Source organism: Pygocentrus nattereri, chromosome 19 (assembly GCF_015220715.1).
Source record: "Pygocentrus nattereri isolate fPygNat1 chromosome 19, fPygNat1.pri, whole genome shotgun sequence".
Classification (NCBI taxonomy): domain Eukaryota; kingdom Metazoa; phylum Chordata; class Actinopteri; order Characiformes; family Serrasalmidae; genus Pygocentrus; species Pygocentrus nattereri.
Window position 1 is genome coordinate 14,412,538 of NC_051229.1, and position 24,369 is coordinate 14,436,906.

General features: G+C 38.9%; 1 protein-coding gene and 1 long non-coding RNA gene across 2 annotated transcripts in view; both read right to left on the reverse strand.

Annotated features, from left to right (window-relative positions):
* The window catches only part of LOC108417526 (polymeric immunoglobulin receptor-like), a 148,320-nt gene extending 125,495 nt beyond the window's left edge, over nucleotides 1-22,825 (reverse strand). The window contains exons 1-4 of the mRNA XM_037531237.1: nucleotides 22,729-22,825; nucleotides 15,118-15,390; nucleotides 14,720-15,028; nucleotides 14,560-14,613 (exon numbers count right to left, since the gene is read on the reverse strand). Of these exons, the coding sequence (XP_037387134.1) occupies nucleotides 14,560-14,613; nucleotides 14,720-15,028; nucleotides 15,118-15,390; nucleotides 22,729-22,825 (733 nt within the window). The remainder of the gene's footprint in view (nucleotides 1-14,559; nucleotides 14,614-14,719; nucleotides 15,029-15,117; nucleotides 15,391-22,728) is intronic.
* On the reverse strand, nucleotides 2,743-13,587 carry LOC108414154. Its single transcript, XR_005129118.1, has 9 exons — nucleotides 13,219-13,587; nucleotides 10,881-10,974; nucleotides 10,279-10,377; nucleotides 9,677-9,770; nucleotides 8,696-8,797; nucleotides 7,679-7,780; nucleotides 7,175-7,273; nucleotides 6,743-6,814; nucleotides 2,743-2,763 (listed from the first exon to the last, which is right to left on the reverse strand). It is a non-coding gene; the product is annotated as an uncharacterized LOC108414154 (long non-coding RNA).
* Nucleotides 22,826-24,369: the final 1,544 nt, after the last annotated feature.

The following is a 24,369-nucleotide window of genomic DNA, read 5'->3' on the forward strand; positions in this document are numbered from 1 at the left end:
AGTAGGTCACTGGAAAGGTGATGTAACACAGTGACAAATATGCTCCTGTTCAAACTTCAAATTTGTAAAAATGATATAAACAAAAAAAAGCCATGAATTCCACAATGTAAAACATCAAATACTGTGTTTGTGTGTTCTGTTCATTTAATGCTGTACAACAGAATTTACTAATCACTGCTTTATGCTTATACTGGCATTTCACACACCGTCTCAACTTGTTCTGGGATTGGGCTCCAGGATCTCAGCGTTTGTGGAATCATTCAGTTGTGTGAAAGACAGAACTGCTGTGACAACTGCTGTGTATCAGTGACACTTCAATTACTGTATCATAATGTGTGTAAATGATTATAAGATTCAGTCTACCTGCAGGGAGTAAACAGGGCCCGTCAGCAGCAGCAATAAATTAAGGGGTTTGCTCCAAACAGCATAGATCACTTTCAAGAATTTTTTTTTCTCATGGTATGTTGTGCCTCACCTTGTATTTCGTGGTAATCAATGTACATTTTTCAAAATACAGTATTGTGATAATTTTAGTGAACCATAATAAAGATTAGGTAAATATTGTGATTACATTTTTATGACAGCACAAGTCTGCTTTGTCCGGATGTGCAATTTTCTGGCTCTATGAGCTGACAAGGACGTCCAAATGCACCACAAGTACTCACCAATACTGACCTCTTTCATTCTCTTCAGTATTTTTACTGTGATTTTCTACTCACTTGGGTTTCTCAGTGGCAGAACATGTAATTTCCTCTGTAGAGAAAATAATCAAGAATTTAAAACTTACAGTTTTAACACAGGCAGAATGTAACTGAACAATCTCTCTATATATATCATTGCTTGATACTTAGTTTAAGGATATTCGTCAGATACTCATCACATAAAGGTCTAGCAAAAATACCCTAAATATGCTGATTTATATAGTAGCACAAATTCTTGCTGTAACTGTAAATGTTGGGTTTGTTTTTCCTGCTTTATTTAAAGTAACAAATGTTGACATTTTTATTCTGAAAGCTATCAGTCACATAATGTTTATTATTATCATTATTATTATTACACACACACACACACACACACATACACACACACACACACACACACACACACACACACCTATACTTGTAATTATCTCTTAAGGGGGACACCAGTCAGGGACATGCTATTCGGGGACACCACTTTCCCGTGGTCCTACAGACATGAAAAAAATCATGCAAGTATAATTAAAATTAAGAAACACCAAGATCATCTCAGATTTTTGATTTAACCAAGTAAGTTTCCCAGTGTGTTCTGATTCTGCCAAATGGGGACTTGGGACTAAATTTGCATAACACAGAAATTCTGTGATTATTATAACTTCCTGAGGACGGTACTTGGGACCGAATTTGCATACACACAGATCAGTTAAATAACATCAGGGGGACATTTAAAATCATTAAACTCCAAATGTAACTCAAAATATTTGTAGTTTCTTTAAGTGCATACACAAGACAGCCATCTTGGTTTAACAAATTATTCCTTTTTTTTCCAGTCAAATAAATGTATTTTGTATTCACATAACACAATCCTAGTCTATAGCACTGTGATTTAGTCTAGAGCGCTTTAGACAGTTTTTAGCTTCAATGGACAAAGAACTACTACATGCCCATATACCATTTTCACTGCTCTACAAAACTTGAACTTATTTTTGTCCTTTTAAATTTAGAACACATGAAAGCAACAATGCGATTGTGAATTGTGTGCCAAAACCTTTTTATTTTTTATTTGGAAAAGTCAGCTCTTACACGTATACACCAATCAGATATAACATTCTGACCACCTCGTTTCTATGCTCATTGTCCATTTTATCAGCTCCACTTACTGTATAGCTGCACTTTGTAGTTCTACAGTTACAGACTGTAGTCCATCTGTTTCTCTGATACTTTGTTAGCCCCCTAAACACTGTGTCTACTCACTGTCCACTCTATTAGACACTCCTACCTTGTCGGTCCACCTTGTAGATGTAAAGTCAGAGACGACAGCTCATCTGCTGCTGCACAGTTTGTGTTGGTCATCCTCTAGTCCTTCATCAGTGGTCACAGGACGCTGCCCACAGGATGCTGCCCACAGGGTGCTGCCCACAGGACGCTGTTGGCTGGATATTTTTGGTTGGTGGACTATTCTCAGTCCAGCAGTGATACTGAGGTGTTTAAAAACTCCAGCAGCGCTTCTGTGTCTGATCCACTCAGACCAGCACAACACACAGTAACACAACACCACCACGTCAGTGTTACTGCAGTGCTGAGAATGACCCACCACCCAAATAGTACCTGCTCTTTGAGGGTCCATGGGGGTCCTGACCACTGAAGAACAGGGTAACAGAGTATCAGAGAAACAGATGGACTACAGTCTGTAACTGTAGAACTACAGAGTGCAGCTATACAGTAAGTGGAGCTGATAAAGTGGACAGTGTGTAGAAACGAGCAGGTGGTCAGAATGTTATGCCTTATCAGTGTATTTACATGTTTTTCAAATGAAATAAACAAAAAAAAAAATACAAATTGTGGCTCAAATCTCTCTTGTAAGCCACAACGCAATTGTGAACATAGAATTTGACACTCTGCCAATCTCTGTTTTTAAGCGCTGAAGGCTCAGCTCTTTTGCACTGTTCGCAAGGTAGCTTCCCTGGGACACGGCATGAACTGATAAAGTTTTTCAGGTGTGTTTCCACGGCCTGGATCTCAATCACTTCCCAAGCTTTTCTTCTTTTCTGTGCATGTGTTTTACCTAAGTATGAGAAATAAATATTATTATAAAGGAAAACACAGAACAGTGATTAAGTAAATAGTGAATTTGTTGAACTGTTTCAATCATGTTGTTGAACTCTCACAAGAAATTATTAAAATTATTTTGTGTGGACATTACATTGGTATTTAAAACTTCAGATGCAAGCATAAGAACCGCTGATAATCATCACTCACAAATGTTAATAAGACAAACAACAGCAAAAGAACAAAGTATACTAGGAGTGTTAAAAATCAATTTTCTGACAATTTGTGGCTTTAAAATGATCTGCCAGTTTAGTACCCCGTATTAACACTGTCTGGCCATTTTATCAGTAATCATACTATACAGATGCATTACATATGTGTACCATTACTAACTGTAGCTCACACGTTGCTTGAAAAGTCAAGCTGTGGTGTTAGAGATCATCACACAATTACAGGAAGAAACGATCAGAGTCATTTCAACAAACTCAAACACACACAGAAACGTTCATGTGGGATGAGGTCAAATGGTGAGAGAGATTAATAGATCTATGGATTAGATGTAAATGAAATGAAATGCTGATTATTTTGTCCTGTAATTGTGTGATGGTCTCTAACACTGCAGCTTGATGCAGGAGCAGAAACACCGTGGGCCATCTGCTGTGAAGGAGAACTACACTTTCCTCAACACTTACACTTTTCCTTAACTACCCAAATCACAATCAGACCTAATGAGCATTTCTGTTCATTATCTCATCACTCTAACATATAAAAACCAGTCAGACAGTCTCAGGTACATATTAGCAGCTTGTGTCTATTACATTACTTTGTGCACAAATCAAAAAACCAAATAACGCATGTTGAGTTAAAAAGGAAACATGACCACGATTAAAAGAAATGAGGGAACGATTTAAGAAATCGTAACCACAAATAAAAGAAAAACGTGTGTACGAACTGCAAAATGTTCTCTCAAGTTTATTTTTTTTCCTCCGTCCCCTCCAGGGCTCCATAATATATGGAAACTATGCTGCAAGAACAGCCAGTTTTGAATTCAGGTTCTGCATCACAGGAACCAACCTATTCAGCTTACTGCCTATTTACACTGAGGTTCTAAAAAGTCTTTCACTTCTGAATGAGGTGCAAAGCACAATCTAATCTGAACAGAGATAACTGATCATATTTCAATCTTAGAGGCATAGAAACAAAAACCTGTTTAATTTTGTTTAAAAGAAAGAGGCTGGGTTGGGAAATGGTCATGTAGAAATGATTTTGACCACTCAAGTAATAAGTAGACCTCAAGAAAAGAAAAAAAACAATTAAATGTGTCATATAGTCCGTTTAAGCAATGAACAGTGGCAAAAAATTATATAAAATCTGTTTACTGTGGTCACTAAAACATGAGGTTTAGGCGATTTAACTTCATATCTTTATTTTGTGTTGAATGACAATTTTATTTACACTAGATTACACTATTCCTTTAATTAATTCAGTGCAAAAATGTAAAAGACAGATAATTTAGAAGATGTTCCTGTTTTTCTGATGACATGTAATCAGGTAGGAAATACAGTGAAATAGTGTTCTGCCTGGCTCTGCCATTGTTGCTGCTTAGTGAGTTTTGTTTCCACAGCTACAGTTTTAAGAGAGAATTTTTTTCAGCATAGCTTTCATACCAACTGTTTCATTTTACTTGTCATACCAGTGACCCTGACCTATGCCAATGCAACAGGCACAGCAGTGTTGCTGTGTACACCTATCGGCCACTTTATCAGATATCTGTACTTGATAATGATAAGGTATGTGGTCCTAACAGGCTCAGAACTGCTGCAGACTCCATCATTCTCTATCACTTCAGGACTTTTATTTAGATCCATAACTTCAAGGTTGCTTCTCTCTGTAACACCCATGACACCTGAAGATGTGCTATGAGGGACAAGATTAGAGGGGGTAGCTTCATCCACAGAAGACAGACACCTCCATTTCACTGGTTTACGGGAGGTACTACTCTCTGAACTACTTTTGTTCCCTTCATCTCTAGAGTCAAGGACGTACTCCTCTCCACTGTCTAAAGTAGAATCAAATAGCTCATCTGAATCTTCAGGAACAAACCCTCTCATCTAAAAATCAATATTACAAGGGTAATTTTTGAAATGCATCAGAACATCAGAAATTAAAAGGCAAATTCATAAACCAAGCCTATATGACAAGTATTTGTCTCCTGCATGATTTTCTGAATATTTACTTTTTTCATGGATTGCTGAAAGACACATGACTACTGAATTGGGATTCCAATATAATATACACCATATTGCCAAAAGTATTCAGTCACCCATCCAAATCATTGAATTCAGGTATTCCAATCACTTCCATGGCCACAGGTGTATAAAGCCGAGCCCCTAGGCCTGCAGACTGCTTCTACAGACATTAGTGAAAGAATGGGTCGCTCTCAGGAGCTCAGTGAATTCCAGCGTGGTACCGTGATCGGACGCCACCTGTGCAGCAAGTCCAGTCATGAAATTTCCTCACTACTAAATATTCCACAGTCAACTGTCAGTGGGATTATAACAAAGTGGAAGCGACTGGGAACGACAGCAACTCAGCTACAAAGTGGTCAGCCACGTAAAACGACAGAGCGGGGTCAGCGGATGCTGAGGGGCATAGTGCGCAGAGGTCACCGACTTTCTGCAGAGTCAATCACTACAGACCTCCAAACTTCATGTGGCCTTCAGATCAGCTCAAGAACAGCGTATAGAGCTTCATGGAATGGGTTTCCATGGCCGAGCAGCTGCATCCAAGCCTTACATCACCAAGTGCAATGCAAAGCGTCAAAGGCAGTGGTGCAAAGCGTCAAAGGCAGTGGTGGTGTGGGGTTGTTTTCAGGAGTTGGGCTCAGCCCCTTAGTTCCAGTGAAAGGAACTCTTAATGCTTTTAGCAGACCAAAAGATTTTGGACAGTTTCATGCTCCCAACCTCGTGGGAATAGTTTGGAGATGGCCCCAAACTATTATGCATATACAAAGAAATATTTTACAAGAATAAAATTACACAATTCTGAAAAGAGCTGTGAATTTGTTTCTAGTTTTGTGCCATACTACCTGACGTACAAATTATGGAAGATCTAGGATGTCTAGTAAAACAGTCACTACATTCTGCAGAATGAACATCATACCCATGTTCAGTCTCAGTGATTCTAGTGTCAAAGTATGGGCATGACTTGGCTCACTGCAAGAGGCATTGGCAAAAAGGAATTCAGTGGTGTATTTGAGAATTTCACAGGAGGATATCAGCCCAATCAGTTTAGAAGTAAACCTGGTGTTCAATTTGATCAAAGAGCAACAGAACAGGTGAAAATACAAAATCAAGCATACTTACGTCTAAAGAAAATGAAAATTAGATATGGAATGCCCCTTAGTCAATACCCAGACATAAATTCCACTGAGATATCATATTAAGTCAACTAAAGATCAAAACTTTTACCCCTTTCTGTAAAGAGCATTTACTTTACCTTATTTGCACAGATTGATGGAGATATGAGGTGTGCGAAATATTTCATGAAGCTCTATTTTAACTGCTGAAATGTTAAAAACTTCTCCTTTCACGATTCCAGATTGTGATAAACATCCTATATTATGTCACAGTTTGCCATAGAAATTAGAAGATATAACAAAAATAAATTTTTAATAATAATAAATTGCTGACTACATCTGAATATTGTGAATTTTTTCCCTCATCTTGCTTGGTGTGTAATAACCTTAACATGTGCTCATAGCACGACATTGCAGTGGCAGTGAGAGTTTGTTAAATAATGGCTGTTGTGTGTCTATGGCCTGCAGCTTTTTTAATGTTTTGAAGTTCACAATAGCGTTACTGTGTGTCTTTAACATTGCAATATACTGCATATACATTATACTGGCACATGCCCATAAATTAATTGAAATTTTAAGCTATGAATTAATATTCTAATGAAACTTATCTGCATTGGAATGAATATGAAATACTTACTAGAATACTTCTAGTCCTTCTTAATTTAGGTACACGCGCATGCTCGTCATCAGTATTTCCAGACGAAGAACTCTTCAATAAAAGAAGAAAAACATACAACATTGTTGAGGGAGTTGCAGAGTTAAATCAATGTAAAAAAGAAGCATGCTCATAACATAGTTAAATTGTCGGTAGATTTAATACTGTATGGAATGATTTAACTTCAGCCTGTTACATTTGTGCAACTAAGACTGGGAAGGTGCATTGATATGAGAGCCTATATTACGTTCTAACATTTCTTCTCAGAATTGTATGAAAGTTCATTCATTCTGAATTGTTAGTGTGCTATACTGTAATTAGAAACTTCTTGTCATTCAAAAGTTCAGCTGAGCCCATGTCCTGATTACAACTTCAGAAAGCTTTTAAAAACTAATGACTTTTAAAGAAATGTACCTGCCCAGAACTGCTGTTGTTGCTGTGATCCTTCAGAGGCTCTGACTGATGAGATATAGGGGTGACCCATGCAATCTTCTCAGGATTGGAATTTCTCATCTGTAAAGTTCAAATGTACATGACTACGAGAGACTTGAACATGAATAGGTAGAACAGGTAGCAAGAAGGAGTCTTGACTATGACAGTGGCTAATGATTCTCTTTGACAAAACAGCAAAACTGTGTCCTACTCTGTCATCTGTAATATTATATATTTTAGAATTAAAATGTGAGATAATGATAAAACATACTTTGCAAAGCCCAAGGTATGCTTAAAATCCTACACAATTTCAGTATTGAGTATATAACTTAGGCTGACAAGTATACACACACAAGTTAGTCAAGTATGAAAATGACCTTAAAGTAAGCAAAATCTGTACTGTGCCCTAAGAAGCACTTGTAGAAAATTCAGAGTTGGTGATTTTCATGCCTAACAAACACTTGTGAATAACCACAAGAGACTTACCTTATCACTTGCTGAGGAACATGCAGACAGAGCAGGTCTGGACTGCAATGGCAGACAGTCCTCTTGAGCACTGCTCTCTGAAATTGTGTCCTTCTTAGACCTCTGCAAATATATGGTACAATTTTACAAAATCATGAATTAGTACACAACTGAAGAGATGCTATGCAATTGAACAAAAACCCCTTTAAGAATATTATCCTTTAGACAAGAATGAGAACAATCAAAAGGCTTCAACTCCATACTTTAAACAGATTTTCAGAAAGTAGGTGGTTAAATCTTGGCCCGTCATGATCACTTTTGTCATACAAATAATAGTGATTAATGATTTAATTGTTCACTGTATGCAAGCCAAAAGTAGCTGAATTAGCTGATTAACCTGTGTTTGCTTAGTAGCTAAATAATAAACTACACTGTTGTGTGCATATACATACTCACAAGTGTCTACAGATTAATAAGTTATGAAAAGAATTATGAGTAGAGTTTTTCCCACAAAGAACTAAATCATCAAAACGAATTTTGCCATCATACATGCTAAAAACTTTAGAACTAGCTGCACTGTTAACCAAAACAAACATTACTCACTCTAAGTCATAACTGTTTTCATAAGCCTCATAATGTCATCAAGTATATTTATTTCCTCACCACAATGCACCCAGTTCAAATTCTGCTTTTTGTAACAATGACTGTGAAATCTAATGACTTACATAATTGTGATCATGTCAAATAAATTTAGCGTTTATGTAATAACTGTGACAAGCTTACATTAATGAGGTACATCAATAGTTCCATTCAACAACAGTGAATACAAAAATTTAAAAAAAAAATGAATTCAAGGTCAAAAATACTTTGAGGACGCCTAACACACTTTATGACCGTCTAATTATCACAGCTCAAGATATACTTTTCCCCTTTGATTTTCTAATTCTACATATACTGTAAAGATGCTAAATTCAATTTCAACCTTGTTGGCAATTTTCAGATCTAAGAAACACTTGGGAATGACCACAAGAGACTTACTTGATCACTTGCTAAGGAACAAGCAAACAGAACAGGTCCTGATTGCAACAGCTGATAGTTCTCTTGAGCACTGTTTTCTGATATTGTGTTCTTTCCAGTCCTCTGTAAATATATGGTACAAATAGACAGCAAGTGTGACCAAAGTACAAGAAATGCTACGTAATTTAAAGATAAGTTCTCTGTTTATGTATAAAAATATTGACACTTTAGAATCACAATGAGACAAATCAGAAATCTTCAGCTCCAGACATTGACCTGGATTATCTGCTGGATTTTCATCTTTGGTTGGAATAAAATTGGTCCTTAATTACATAAAAAATGTATTTACAATCAGTAAACAAGATTAAGAAACTGAATTCTAAAACTTACAGACTGAGGTAAAAGATTTCAACATTAAAATCAGACATTTAGACAGGCTTTATAATGCTTACATCTGTCACTCAAAGTGCTTATGCACATTAAGGCCTAAACATTCTTTGTGAGGACGCTTAACACATTTTGTGACCAGGACACAATTCAAAGACAGACTTCCTATATACACATAACACTTCTATTACATTGGACCAAACATAAAGCAGAAGACATGTTACAACTTTGCAAAACTCAAACATGCACTGAGATATGCAAATGTAGTGTTTCCTCACTGCTTACACACATTAAGGCCTAAACATTCTTTGTGAGGACGCTTAACACATTTTGTGACCATGTGACTTGTGGGGACACTATCCTGGCTGAGAGTATTTTCCCAACATCTCTCTCATTTACACATATTTAACCAAAGCCTGCATCGTGGGGACTCCGTGAAGTCATCACATACAACAAACATAACTGACAAAATATGATGTTCTGGAACTTCCAAACTTGCTCACGATATACTTTTGCCCTTTCATTTTCTAATTCTATATATCATAAAGCTACACGTATCAAAGTTGGCTATTTTCATATCTAAGGAATACCTGTCAATGACCAAAAGAGGCTTACCTGATCACTTGCTGAGGAACAAGTAGATAGAACAGGTTCTGACGGGGATGGTGGCTGATTCTCTTTGATGTTACTCTTGGAAACTGTGTCCTCCCTGATTTGTTCAAATATGGTACATTGAGAAATTAACCAAGAAATTCAAAGATAGACTTCATATACACATAACACTTCTATTACATTGGACCAAACATAAAGCAGAAGACATGTTACAACTTTGTAAAACTCAAAACATGCACTGAGATATGCAAATGTAATGTTTCCTCACTGCTTACACACATTAAGGCCTAAACATTCTTTGTGAGGACGCTTAACACATTTTGTGACCATGTGACTTGTGGGGACACTAGGCTAGCTAACAGTATTTTCCCAACATCTCTCTCATTTACACATATTTAACCAAAGCCTGCATTGTGGGGACTCCGTGAAGTCATCACATACATTAAACATAACTGACAAAATATGACGTTCTGGAACTTCCAAACTTGCTCACGACATACTTTTGCCCTTTCATTTTCTAATTCTATATATCGTAAAGCAACATGTATCAAAGTTGGCTGTTTTCACATCTAAGGAACACCTGTCAATGACCAAAAGAGGCTTACCTGATCACTTGCTGAGGAACAAGTAGATAGAACAGGTTCTGACGGGGATGGTGGCTGACTCTCTTTGATGTTACTCTTGGAAACTGTGTCCTCCCTGACCTGTTCAAATATGGTACATTGAGAAATTAACCAAGAAATTCAAAGACAGACTTCCTATATACATAACACTTCTATTACATTGGACCAAACATAAAGCAGAAGACATGTTACAACTTTGTAAAACTCAAAACATGCACTGAGATATGCAAATGTAATGTTTCCTCACTGCTTACACACATTAAGGCCTAAACATTCTTTGTGAGGACGCTTAACACATTTTGTGACCATGTGACTTGTGGGGACACTATCCTAGCTGAGAGTATTTTCCCAACATCTCTCTCATTTACACATATTTAACCAAAGCCTGCATCGTGGGGACTCTGTGAAGTCATCACATACAACAATCATAACTGACAAAATATGCCGTTCTAGAACTTCCAAACTTGCTCACGATATACTTTTGCCCTTTCATTTTCTAATTCTATATATCGTAAAGCTACACGTATCAAAGTTGGCTGTTTTCACATCTAAGGAACACTTGTCAATGACCAAAAGAGGCTTACCTGATCACTTGCTGAGGAACAAGTAGATAGAACAGGTTCTGACGGGGATGGTGGCTGACTCTCTTTGATGTTACTCTTGGAAACTGTGTCCTCCCTGATTTGTTCAAATATGGTACATTGAGAAATTAACCAAGAAATTCAAAGACAGACTTCATATACACATAACACTTCTATTACATTGGACCAAACATAAAGCAGAAGACATGTTACAACTTTGCAAAACTCAAACATGCACTGAGATATGCAAATGTAGTGTTTCCTCACTGCTTACACACATTAAGGCCTAAACATTCTTTGTGAGGACGCTTAACACATTTTGTGACCATGTGACTTGTGGGGACACTAGGCTAGCTAACAGTATTTTCCCAACATCTCTCTCATTTACACATATTTAACCAAAGCCTGCATTGTGGGGACTCCGTGAAGTCATCACATACATTAAACATAACTGACAAAATATGACGTTCTGGAACTTCCAAACTTGCTCACGATATACTTTTGCCCTTTCATTTTCTAATTCTATATATCGTAAAGCTACACGTATCAAAGTTGGCTGTTTTCATATCTAAGGAACACCTGTCAATGACCAAAAGTCACCTGATCACTTGCTGAGGAACAAGTAGATAGAACAGGTTCTAACGGGGATGGTGGCTGACTCTCTTTGGTGTTACTCTTGGAAACTGTGTGCCATTATTGTTTTCCACATCAAATGGATGCTCTCTCTCGTCCACTAAGCGAGGAACAGGAAGCTAATATTCTCATTTACCTCCAATATATCATATCTTTCCCACTTTAGCTAGAACGTGATATTACTCAGGAGACAAACTTGTTGATTGTCTTATTTACCACAGGACTGATCTCAATGCAACCACATGACATCACAGTGTGACAATGAGGGCCTAGTCATACAGGAACTTTGCCTATTTGCCATATTCTTTTATAATAAACATTTCTTTCTTGTTTATATATAATAATTTAATAGCACTGTAATATGCATAATAGTATTTTAATAGTATTGGATATGTACACTGTTGCAAGTATTAACAGCCTGGGTTCCCTTAAATTTTCCTACTCGTTACTTCTCTGTGAGAAAGCAAACAGTAGGTTTAAAGATTGAGATTTAAGTTTTATTACAGCCAATCAAAAGTACTGCAACATGCAGAATTTAACTGCTCTTGTTCTTTCAGCTCTAGAAAACTGGAGACTCTGATGTACAGAAACTACGTTTTTAAGAAAAACAGCTGATTTCAGCCCTGCAGTGCAGGAAAGGCACTAGATTCACACAATTACTAGCTGATTAAAACATGTAAGGGCTCCCCAGTAAAACATCTCAGCATGTTGTTCTGTTTGTCTGATCTGCTGCAGAAAGTGCTCAGAACTACAGGTCTGCAGGACCACCTCTCAACCAACACCAGCACCATGCCCTCCCCTCCCCCCACTGCTGACCTGCTCTGCTCTCCCTGCGCTCTCTCCCCTCCCCCCACCCCCTCCCCCCACCGCTGCTCTGCTCGCTCTCTCGCGCTCTGCCCCTCCCCCCTCCTCCCCACTCTGGGCGAAACCCGGGCAGCGAGGCTGTAACAGCGCTGCGCTCCGAACAGAGTTCGGCTCTTTCCGCCTGTCAGTACTTACGGCGGAAATACCCGAAGTCATACACGATTTTATGATTGGTTGGACTCTGCAGAATCTGCCTAGCAACCAATACGCACTTTGACTTTGGTCGCATTCGGGCCACAACTTTTAAAGAAATAAGACAGAAACTTCATCTGTGAAGTTTTATGAAATGTAATTACATGAAAACAGACATGAACTGATTATATGAATTTCCGCGGGGAAAAGCCCACTAATCACACAGATTTTAAGTCCAAACCCAGCTTAGATGGTCTTGCCAACCGATTTAATGGGGAAAAGGACATATGATAATGCCTCATATGAATTGGTGACAAATGCCAACAAAGTGTTTTTATTACACAGACAGGAAAATTTGCCCGTGTAGGGGAAACAGAAGCGTAGGGAATACGTGATGTTACCTTACAGCAGTGCGTCTAAAAATATGTTTAGCGTCTAAAACGCTGTTTAATAGTCGCCAAACTCGCCGGTGTAACTGAGCTGTCAGCGAACGCTCCGAGGCTCCGAGGCTGAGCTGTCAGCGCTGCTCCTCCGCCCCTCCCTGCCCGGCTCGCTCCGCTAGCCTAGCCTAGCCTAGCCTAATTAGCAGCGTTCATTCGGGAAACTAACGCCTAAGAACCGAATTCCATGTCCTTTCCCGAGTCTTAAGGATAAACAAACGTCTTCAAACACACAAAAAAACACAAACCAGCATAAATAGCGAATTCCTTACCTTTCTGTCCGTTTGGACGAAGCAGAGAAAATCACCAATTAGCCACACAGCCGTGCAGGAGGAAGCGAGGCAGGATGGGAAATGTAGTTTTCGGCGAATTCCTGTCGTAGTGTTCACGGACCAAGAGAGCAGCTTCAAAAAACTACAACGCCATTTTAAAACTTCAGAATGTGGCTTTCTCGCGCAGCTGCGTTAGCTGATTTCACTCTTTACAAACACGTTATAAAAATGCAAAAATGCATGGATATACTCTGAAAAACTGTAGAACTATGACTGTAACTCACATTTTACGAATTATTAGCTTTACTGCTGCACAAAAATAAGTAGCTGTACTGACTTACTGAATGCTCAGCATGTTAACACTATTACACATAAAACACGATTAAGTTAACAATTCTGTTAGACTTAATAATTACTCTATATAGATTTTATGTTGTAATATACATTAGGAATGTACTATACATGTTTATCAGACCAAAAAACTGGACATTTTGTGGGAATTCATATTACCTTCACAGCTGAACATGTTCGTTTTAAGCGCTAGGTCTGTTTACCTACTAGTGCGCATGCGCAGTGTTCCCCTCAGGGCGGATTTGCATAAATTAGACTTGCATAGTGTGTTAAGCGAGCGGGCGTGGCCCCATCCCTTGCAAAACCAGCTCCAGACTACAGAGGCCGCTGTGGAGCACAGCTTCACACACACACTTCGGTTCCAAACCTTCCTCCTGGGCTTTAGCTAAATCAAGCGCGAGGCACCTAGTCATACCCTCTGCTACACGTTTTAAGGGGTCTCCCTCATGGGGACCATGGTTTTTGTCCCCATAACGTTTTGCGTCCCCATTTGGTTGGTGTGTAAACAGGGTTGTGTCCCCATGAAAATAGGAAAACAAGTCCACACACACACACACACACACACACACACACACACACACACACACAGCTGGCAGGAAACATCCAAGAATAATGAAAATTTCTTTCTGAAGTTGATTGTACCTGAAGTGTCATCACTGATGGTTTTCTCTCTGGCAGAAGCTGCAGTCACAGCTGTTACCAACATAACAAACACAAAAACAAATGAAATGTTAGTATATAAACTATATATATGTAGTTTTTATAATACAATAATTGCTTGATAATTAAAAGAAAATAAACTATTCAAAAACTAAACATATTTATCCACCATTTCTGCTCTTACCTCTACATCTCTCCTAAAAATTAAATGTCTGTCAGTGAATTAGGATGTAACATTAAACTCTGTGCCCCCCAAATATTTAATGTAAGTTGACAGGTGGTATGAGGACAGCGTCCAAGCCCCAATGAGACGCGCGCGAGTGACTGTACCTGGAGTGTTTACACTTTCCTGGGTTTCCTGACTGCTTAAACTTGTAGTCACAACTGTTGGTAACATAATAAAAGAAGAAACAATTTGGTGTGAGTGGTGCAACATTACAGCTTGATGATCAGCAGGTATGAACAGTATTTCTGATACATGTGATCTTACTTGAAGGTCTTTCAGTGACAGTGAGGTGAACAGTAACCCCCACATCTCCTGCACTGAACCAGTACCAGCCAGCATCACTCTTCTGCAGACCCCTCATCTCCACACTGACAGATCCTTTTTCATCATCACTGACCAGCACTGCTGAATTCTGGGATGTGGTAGTCTTCCCCACTGTGAAACAGCTCCCGTCTTTAAATCTGCACCAGTTCTTCTGTTTATTCTGATATTCAGCTCTATAGAGACACTGGGCACTGACGCTGCCCCCTTCCTGACCACTCACTCTGCTGTTTATCACTGACACAGCAGGATCTGAATAAAGAGGCAGAGAATGAGTGGTGTAAACATTTTCTTCATCACAAGTGATGTTACAGTGAACCTCACACAGAGAGACTTCTTACCTGCACTGACTGTTAGGTATAAATAATCCTTGTCATCAGGGGTTTCTGTCCCACCAATTTCCACAGCACACCAATAATATCCAGAGTCAGAGTCTCGGAGGCTGTTCAGTTCCACAGTAAACATATTCTGGGTTGGATGATCAGTGACTGATGTTCTTCCACTTGTGTTTTTATAGGCTACTATTTTACAGAAGGACCAGTAATACCCCCTACACCAGTATTTACGGTTTGATTTGTATTTCTCATCATAAAAACATGGAATAGTGAGAGATTCTCCATGTAATATATTTTTATATATGAATTGTTATATTTATATATCTATGTATAATAATAATGATGATAATAATAACAATGATAATAATAATAATCATCATCATCATCAGAAAAGGCTTTTCAAGACCCCAATGATGCTTAATACATGGAATATCAAACAAAAAAGAAAAAAAAAAACAAACAAACACTGCACTATGTTGGTTGTGAGGATTTTGGTGAGCTCTCTGGTGGAAATGTGAAACTGTACACAACATGAATAAAACTTTGTTCTTCTAGGCAACAGGCTTATAACAGACAATTACCTATAACAATACAAGTGATATGATAATAAATGCTTAAAATTGAACTCTAACAGGTGAGAAGTTTGAGTGACTGAAAAATTATTTTTAAAACTAACTTCCTGAATTCAGCTGCTGCAGAATTGTATCATCCACAAATTGCACCACACCAGAAAGAGGTTTTAAATCAAATACAATCTTTTTACTGATTTATTTAAACACCTTTCTGTTAATTAAGGTTTTATAATCTTTGTAATTCAATATGCATGTCATTGCGAAAGGACTGAAACAAGTTCATTACACTGAATCAACTTCATGTAATGCAAGGTTAATAAAAGTATATTTACAGCAGTGAAAGTGTGAAGAACAAATAAAGGAATGATGCAGCATTGATCTTACCTGAGATACAGAGGAGTAACACAAAGAGAATTAAAGAACTCAGGAGTGAGTAAAAGTGCATGTTTCTATAAGAGACTCCAGAGACAAATACGCTTCCTGCCTCTGAGTGAAGCAGCTCCACTTCAGAGCTCTTCCTGTTTTGTTTGGTTTTGTTCTTTTCTATTTTTTCCCCTCTGACTCTTACTGTTATTGACTGTGTAATAATGCAGATAGATAGATAGATACATACATACATACATATTGTAGGGTTAGGGTTAGCCTAACCCTTTCTTTATATATATATATATATATATATATATATATATATATATATATATATACACTGCTAAAAAAAATAAAGGGAACACTTAAACAACACAATATAACTCCAAGTAAATCAAACTTCTGTGAAATCAAACTGTCCACTTAGGAAGCAACACTGATTGACAATCAATTTCACAGCTGTTGTTCAAATGGAACAGACAACAGGTGGAAATTATTGGCAATTAACAAGACACACTCAATGAAGGAGTGATTCTGCAGGTGGGGACCACAGACCACTTCTCAGTACTGATGCTTTCTGGCTGATGTTTTGGTCACTTTTGAATGTTGATGGTGCTTTCACACTCGTGGTAGCATGAGACGGACTCTACAACCCACACAAGTGGCTCAGGTAGTGCAGCTCATCCAGGATGGCACATCAATGCAAGCTGTGGCAAGAAGGTTTGCTGTGTCTGTCAGCGTAGCGTCCAGAGGCTGGAGGCGCTACCAGGAGACAGGCCAGTACACCAGGAGACGTGGAGGAGGCCGTAGGAGGGCAACAACCCAGCAGCAGGACCGCTACCTCCGCCTTTGTGCAAGGAGGAACATGAGGAGCACTGCCAGAGCCCTGCAAAATGACCTCCAGCAGGCCACTAATGTGCATGTGTCTGCACAAACGGTTAGAAACCGACTCCTTGAGGATGGTATGAGGGCCTGACGTCCACAGATGGGGGTTGTGCTCACAGCCCAACACCGTGCAGGATGCTTGGCATTTGCCAGAGAACACCAGGATTGGCAAATTCGCCACTGGCGCCCTGTGCTCTTCACAGATGAAAGCAGGTTCACACTGAGCACATGTGACAGACGTGACAGAGTCTGGAGATGCCGTGGAGAGCGATCTGTTGCCTGTACATCCTTCAGCATGACCGGTTTGGCAGTGGGTCAGTAATGATGTGGGGTGGCATTTCTTTGGAGGGCCGCACAGCCCTCCATGTGCTCACCAGAGGTAGCCAGACTGCCATTAGGTACCAAGATGAGATCCTCAGACCCCTTGTGAGACCATATGCTGGTGTGGTTGGCCCTGGGTTCCTCCTAATGCAGGACAATGCAAGACCTCATGTGGCTGGAGTGTGTCAGCAGTTCCTGCAAGATGAAGGCATTGAAGCTATGGACTGGCCCACCCGTTTCCCAGACCTGAATCCGACTGAGCACATCTGGGACATCATGTCTCGCTCCATCCACCAACGCCACGTTGCACCACAGACTGTCCAGGAGTTGGTGGATGCTTTAGTCCAGGTCTGGGAGGAGATCCCTCAGGAGGCTTTGTAGAGAGGTCATACAGGCACGTGGAGGCCACACACAATACTGAGCCTCATTTTGACTTGTTTTAAGGACATTACATCAAAGTTGGATCAGCCTGTATTGTGTTTTTCCACTTTAATTTTGTGTGACTCCAAATCCAGGCCTCCATTGGTTAAAAAATTTGATTTCCGTTGATTTTTGTGTGATTTTGTTGTCAGCACATTCAACTTTGTTCTGTTCAAAGTATTGAAGGAGAATATTTCATTCATTCAGATCTGGAATTTGTTATTTGAGTGTTCCCTTTATTTTTTTGAGCAGTGTATATATATATATATATATATATATATATATATATATATATATATATATATATATATATATATATATATAAATATATATATGTGTGTGTGTGTGACGGGGTGCGATGAGGCGGAAGCATGTGCGGAGGTAAGCGACTTTTAGTAAGGGCAAATCCAGGGTCATAGTCATAACAGTCCAAGTTCAGAAAGCCAACACGGAGAGATTGAGGTTCAGACATGACAAGAAACACAAATAGCAAACAGGTTCAAACACAATACAGCGGACAAAGACCGATACATTAAACAAAGCCCGACGAACACTAAGGGCAAAGTAACACAGGGACAATGAGGGTCAGGTGCAGACAATCAGGGGCGGAGTTTCAAAACAAGGGGTTGGACTAGAACCACAACAAAAACGCACATGGACAGGACTGGGAGGGCCCAACCGTAACACTGTGTGTGTGTGTGTTTTGCTCATCTTATCTTTATTGGGGTGCCAGTAATTCTGGAGATGACTGTAAAGAAACAAGCTTGTTTACACTTTAAATAGAACTTCTAAATACATTAGTATATAGTATCACACTCAACATTCCATCCTCTGAAACCACCGTCACAGATCAGTGTTTCTTCTAGCACCTCATTTATCTGCCTTATTACCCCACTTATCTGACTGTTACCTCACTTCACCCTTTCTTTGACGCTATACACCCCTTAATTGCTGCTGCACTCAGCGGTTTTAACTTAAGACACATACTTTGCACAATGTAAGGTTTACAGGTATGACTGGAAACCTTACTCTGTGTGTGTGTGTGTGAGTGTGTGTGTGTGTGTGTGTGTGTGTGTGTGTGTGTGTGTGTGTGTGTGTGTGAGTGAGTGATGGTAGGAATGCATGTTTTCTACACATACACCCACACACATTTTCTAAGCCGTTTCCCTCTCAGGGTCGCGGGGAATGCATGTTTTAATTTATGTTAGTTTATGTCATTTTATTTTATTTACTACATGTAAATGTCTGTCTGATACTGTGCACTGTGAGCTCCTGTAACCAAAACCAAACTCCTTGTATGTGTACATCTGGCCAATAAAGCTTAATTCTGATTCTGATTCTGAAATGGTCACTATCAGAGTGCTCCGCCTCCTGCTGGACTGTCTGTGAACTGCATCAGTCATGATGACTTAATTTCCCAGTTCAGTCAAATAGAAGAAGAATTTAGTTGTTGCTCTATGTTTGCTGTTAAAATGTTGCAGGTTACTCATGTACACTTAGATTCTCACCATCTTTACTGTAACAGCTGGTCTACAGAATGTATCTTTATTACCTCAGTGAGTAGTGAGCAGTGTTGGGTTAGTTAATCTATTACAGATCAATTGCCTCATCTCTCAAACTGAAATAGCATCACTTTATTTCTTACTACCTGGAAAAAATAATCTTACTGTTCATTACTTTGTTCACTATTTACAGTGTAACTGTATGATATGTTTAAGTACAGTATTTTAGAACTTAGAAATGTGGCTCCAGGATTGCATATTAGCTTTCAAGCAGCTGTTAAGTTAACAAACAAGCTAGAATAAGGTTAGATATATTTTTCATTTGCTCTTTTCTTGTAAACTTTCACAGCAGTGTTAACTACCTTATTTAGTGCCACGGGCTACAGTTTCCCAGAAATTATAATCTTTTGTCCATAAAGTAGACATGAAAGCAGTTCACATGTATAAAAGTCAAGTAGCTAGACTAATGTTCAATTAACAGTGGCTAGTTAGCCTCACTGATAAATATTCAATTTGATCTTCCTCCTGAGATGTTAAAGCGAACAAAAACATTTAGGCTTCATGATCAAAAAGACTTTTCTAAACATTATGTAATCATTATCATCACCACAAGAACTCAACAAATATCTGCTATCACTGATATGATTCCAATATCAGTGTGTGTCCCTGTTAAACACATCTGGTCAGCGAATTAGAAAGGCCTTCATGAGTGGAATTCAGATTGTTAGAAGAAGGAAAACACAAATCTCTGCAGAGCTGTGGGCTGCCAGGAACTGAGCTTGACACCCTGATCTAATAATTGTAATGGTGAGTTGGGATGGTGCTTGTAGACTCGTGAAGTTTACCAGAAGGAAGGTGCCTTTAAACAGCTGACAAAGTCATAAATATTAGTGGTAAACTCAGGTATGAAAGTGTGAAAATAAAGCATGAAATGGCTGCAGACATTTCTCCTTCCTCCAGTGTCCTTCCTGGTCTCAGGGTAGCACAGGCCGACCTACAGTGACACTTTAATTATATATATGATTATAACATTCAGTCTACGTGCAGAGAACAGACAGGGCCTATCTGTTAGCAACGGTTAGCAATACATGAAGGGTTTTGTTCCAAACACATCATAGACCACTTTGAGAAGTGCTCACTTTTTTCCATATGTGAAGTTGTACAACTTGGCAAACAACATAGCATTTTTTCTTAATATAACATGGTGATAATTTTGTATACTGTGATAAAAACTATAGGTAAATATTGTAATATTACAATTTTATAATGACCCAAGCCTGCACACAGATTCTAGCTGTAACTGTAAAAGCTGTGGCTGTGTGTGTGTGTGTGTGTGTGTGTGTGTGTGTGTGTGTGTGTGTGTGTGTGTGTTTGCATCAGCAGAGATCATCTACATCTCAGATGAAGATGATGGTCAAACACGGGGAAGATCCCGCACGATTTGTTCAAACATTGTCACGTGCGTCGTGTGGTCGGACTAAGAGGAGTTTCCCCCACAAAGACCTTAACACCTTGTTATTTCTGAGGAGGAGAAAGACACAAATCCATCAGCAGCACAGACTCCAAGCCTGGTGGTGAGAAATTCATCAAAAGCTGGAGAGCACAAACCTCTGGACGCCGCTGCTGAACCTGTTCCTCTCTGATTCAGAGTGAAGGTGAAGCTATGCAGTAATTCAGGAGTGAGTTTGTGTAACTGTACAAAACACATGATATTTTTAGTAAAAGTTGTAACCTTTTCCATTTTATACAACAGAATATTTTTACACATTTAGTCTGAAGATAACTTACCTTTGACTAATGGTTTGGCATAGCTTGATCAGATATCAACAACCAAAACATAATAAAAGATGTAAAACCTAAAAAAAAAACATTTAAAAACCATCAAACAAAAAATGAATAAAAAAAACCCCACAAAAACCTTTCAAACTGCCCCATCTGCAAGGTCGGCATGACTCCTACAACAGAACTATCATAAACCAGTGTGGAAGGCAGTCTGGGTGGTAGACAGCCCTTTATCAAAAGTGAGAAATTGTGGTTAAAATTGCAAATGAAATTGAAAAGTTTTTACAAAGTTCAGACACTTACACGCTGCACAAAGCCAGAAGAGTCAACTTAAAAAGGTGTCAGAAAAGACGTGCAGTGGCAGATAGACCTGGTGAATTTAAGCAGATCACAACAATGGAAATGCATTTATTTGAACTTGTATAGATGTGTTTTCTAAATATTTAAGGGTAAAAACACTGAGGAAATAAACAAAACAAAACAAAAAAAACACCAGGAGCAACAAAGACCTTTAAAGAAATACTTTTACAAGACTGAAAACCTGTAATCTTGAAGACAGATAAAAGGAAAGAATTTCTGAATAAAATCTTTCAAAAACTTTTAAGGAAATATAGAATAAGACATTTTACCACGGCTAGTGAGTTGAAGGCCGTGATCATGGAGGTATTCAAGAAAAGCCTTTAGACTCTAATGTTAGAGCCCAAACTCTCAAACACACTGCCATTTTCACATCTGTGTCTCCAATTCAAGTATTTATATACTCGGCCCACTGTCACGATTGGCCCCTCCCAGTCCTGTCCATCTGCGTTTGATTTGGTTTTCTAGTCCTGCCCCCTTGTTTCATGACTCCACCCCTGATTGTCTCCACCTGTGTTTGCACCTGTCCCTTGTTACCCTTATGTATTTAAGCCCTGTGTTTTCCCCGGTCTGGTTACTGGTCTTTGTTTGAATCTCTGTCTGTGTTGTTGGTGTTATATGCTGTGTTGGTTGTACTGGTGTTGTTTGTTTGATTCTGGTTTGTCATGTCTGGTCCCCAATCTATCCGTGTTGGCTCATTGACCCTGGACTGTCTCGACCCTCATTTTGGATTTGCCCTTGATAAATCTTGCTTATCTCAGCACGTGCATCCACCTCCTCGCTCCCCGTCACACCTGCCACCCCCCAATTCAACAGTTATCATCAGATTGTGAATTCAAAATTCACTGATCGACATTAGTTGTTACCCTTGAGAGACAAAAAGAAACAATTTGGTGCAAATGGTGCAACAACTTGAAGGTCAGCAGATATGAACAGTATTTCTAATACACTATATGACAAAAGTATTCGCTAATTTGCCTTCACACACATAAGAACTTGAGTCACATCCCATTCTTAATCCATAGGGTTTAAAATGATATTGGCTCGTTGGACGAGAAGGCCTGGCTCACAGTCTCCGCTCTAATATATCCCAAAGGTGTTCTATCGGGTTGAGTAGCGAGGAAATTTCATGATTGGACTTACACAGGTGGCATCCTATCACAGTACCACACTGAATTGCACTGAGCTCTGAGAGCGACCCATTCTTTCACTAATGTTTGTAGACACAGTCTGCAGGCCTAGGTGCTTGGTTTTATTCACATGTGACCATGGAAGTGATTGGAGCACCTAAATTCAATTATTTGGATGGGTGAGTGAATACTTTTGGAAATATATATGTACGTGTTCTTGAAGGTCTTTCTGTGACAGTGAGGTGAACAGTAACCCCCACATCTCCTGCACTGAACCAGTACCAGCCAGCATCACTCTTCTGCAGACCCCGCACCGCTGGATCTTCACAGACCAGCACTGCTGAATTCTAGGATTGTCAGTCCTCCCACTGTGTAGCATCACTGCTTCTGTTCATTTTAATATAGCAATGCAGAGGCCCTGGACACTGACCCTGCTCACTTCCTGAAACTCACTCTGCTTTTCACTGACACAACACAATCTAAGTATAGACACAGAGAATGAGCATAAACAATGTTTTACAAGAGTTTACAGTGAACATGTTGAACTTCACACAGAGAAACTTCTTATCTGCACTGACCATCAGGTACAAATGATCCCTGTTGTTAGGGTTCTGATGTAAATTAAAGATTCCTAAAATTAAAATATCTTGTATTATGTAGGATAAAACATAAATAAAGTACAATATGGTCTTGCATATTGGAGCAAGTGCCCTAAAACAAGCTTCCTTAGTAGGGTGTAAGAGGAAAGAAAAACACTTTTTAGGAGGCGAGTGAACTTATGAACTTCTCAAGGCCAAATGGCCAAGATGGAAAAACACAAGCAATCATGCTAGGGTGTGTTAGGATGTGCCTGGTACAATGTCTTTTTTAAAAAATGATACAGACCGGACTTGGAGATAATGGTTTCCACATGATTGCATATGTTAGACGTATGGACATCAATTTGGACATAATGGTGGTGTCATGAGATTAGGAGATAACAAAAAAGGGGTGGGGTGACACCACCTTATCCTTACTCAGGGTATAAATTATGTGTACAAACCCTGTATCTGTGTGAGTGTTGACTGAGGGCCATTCTCCATGCTCAAGAAGGAATAAATGACCTGCACTTCTGAAATCCAAAGAGTCTTCTTGCATTTTTTAGTTCGTTTGATTCTTTTATTTTCTTTCAACAAACTGTTAAATTCATCTTATTTTACCAACCATAAATAATACCTAGGCTTAATAGTCGCATAAGTGTCGAGTGATGACAGTTCCCACCAATTTCATTACGTGTAAGTTTAATACTATACATCATCTCTAAAACAACAGAGGCTCTTCAAACTTTAGCAGTCAAACTCAACTGCTAAAGCAGCTGAACTCCTACATTTGACAAAGCTTGTTGGTTTTTGTTGCCAGTCTTATAATGTCAGTTCAGTGTACAGCAGTGTTAGCTTACATGTAGCAATAAGCACAAAGAGTAACATAAAATATGGAGGAAGAGAGGAAGTCTAATCTTGGAATGGCAGTTTAATGAAATAGCTCCAGAAATACTCTTTTCCAACAAAACAAAAAGTAAGGCTCACAGGGTTTTTTTTTTAGGTCACTTCCCTCTGCAAACCTTAATTTTAACAATTAGTATGCTATCACTACTTGGGAGTGACCCAAGTGAGATATTTCAAGTAAAAAAAAAAAACACACTTATTTCCAATTGTAGTTCAAATGGCAGCTTTAAGTTTCACAACAGCCATAAAATATGATTTCTACACGTTTTGGAGCAGGTCTCTTAGCTGACCTGTGCATAGACACATCAGTGTCCTGTTTAATCTCATAACAGAATTACAGGGAAAATTATATAATTAATTATGTTCATTAAAAATAGAGTTCATTTCCGTTCCATCTGCCCAGTTGCCACTAAGAGGCCTAAAGAGAAAGGCTGAAATA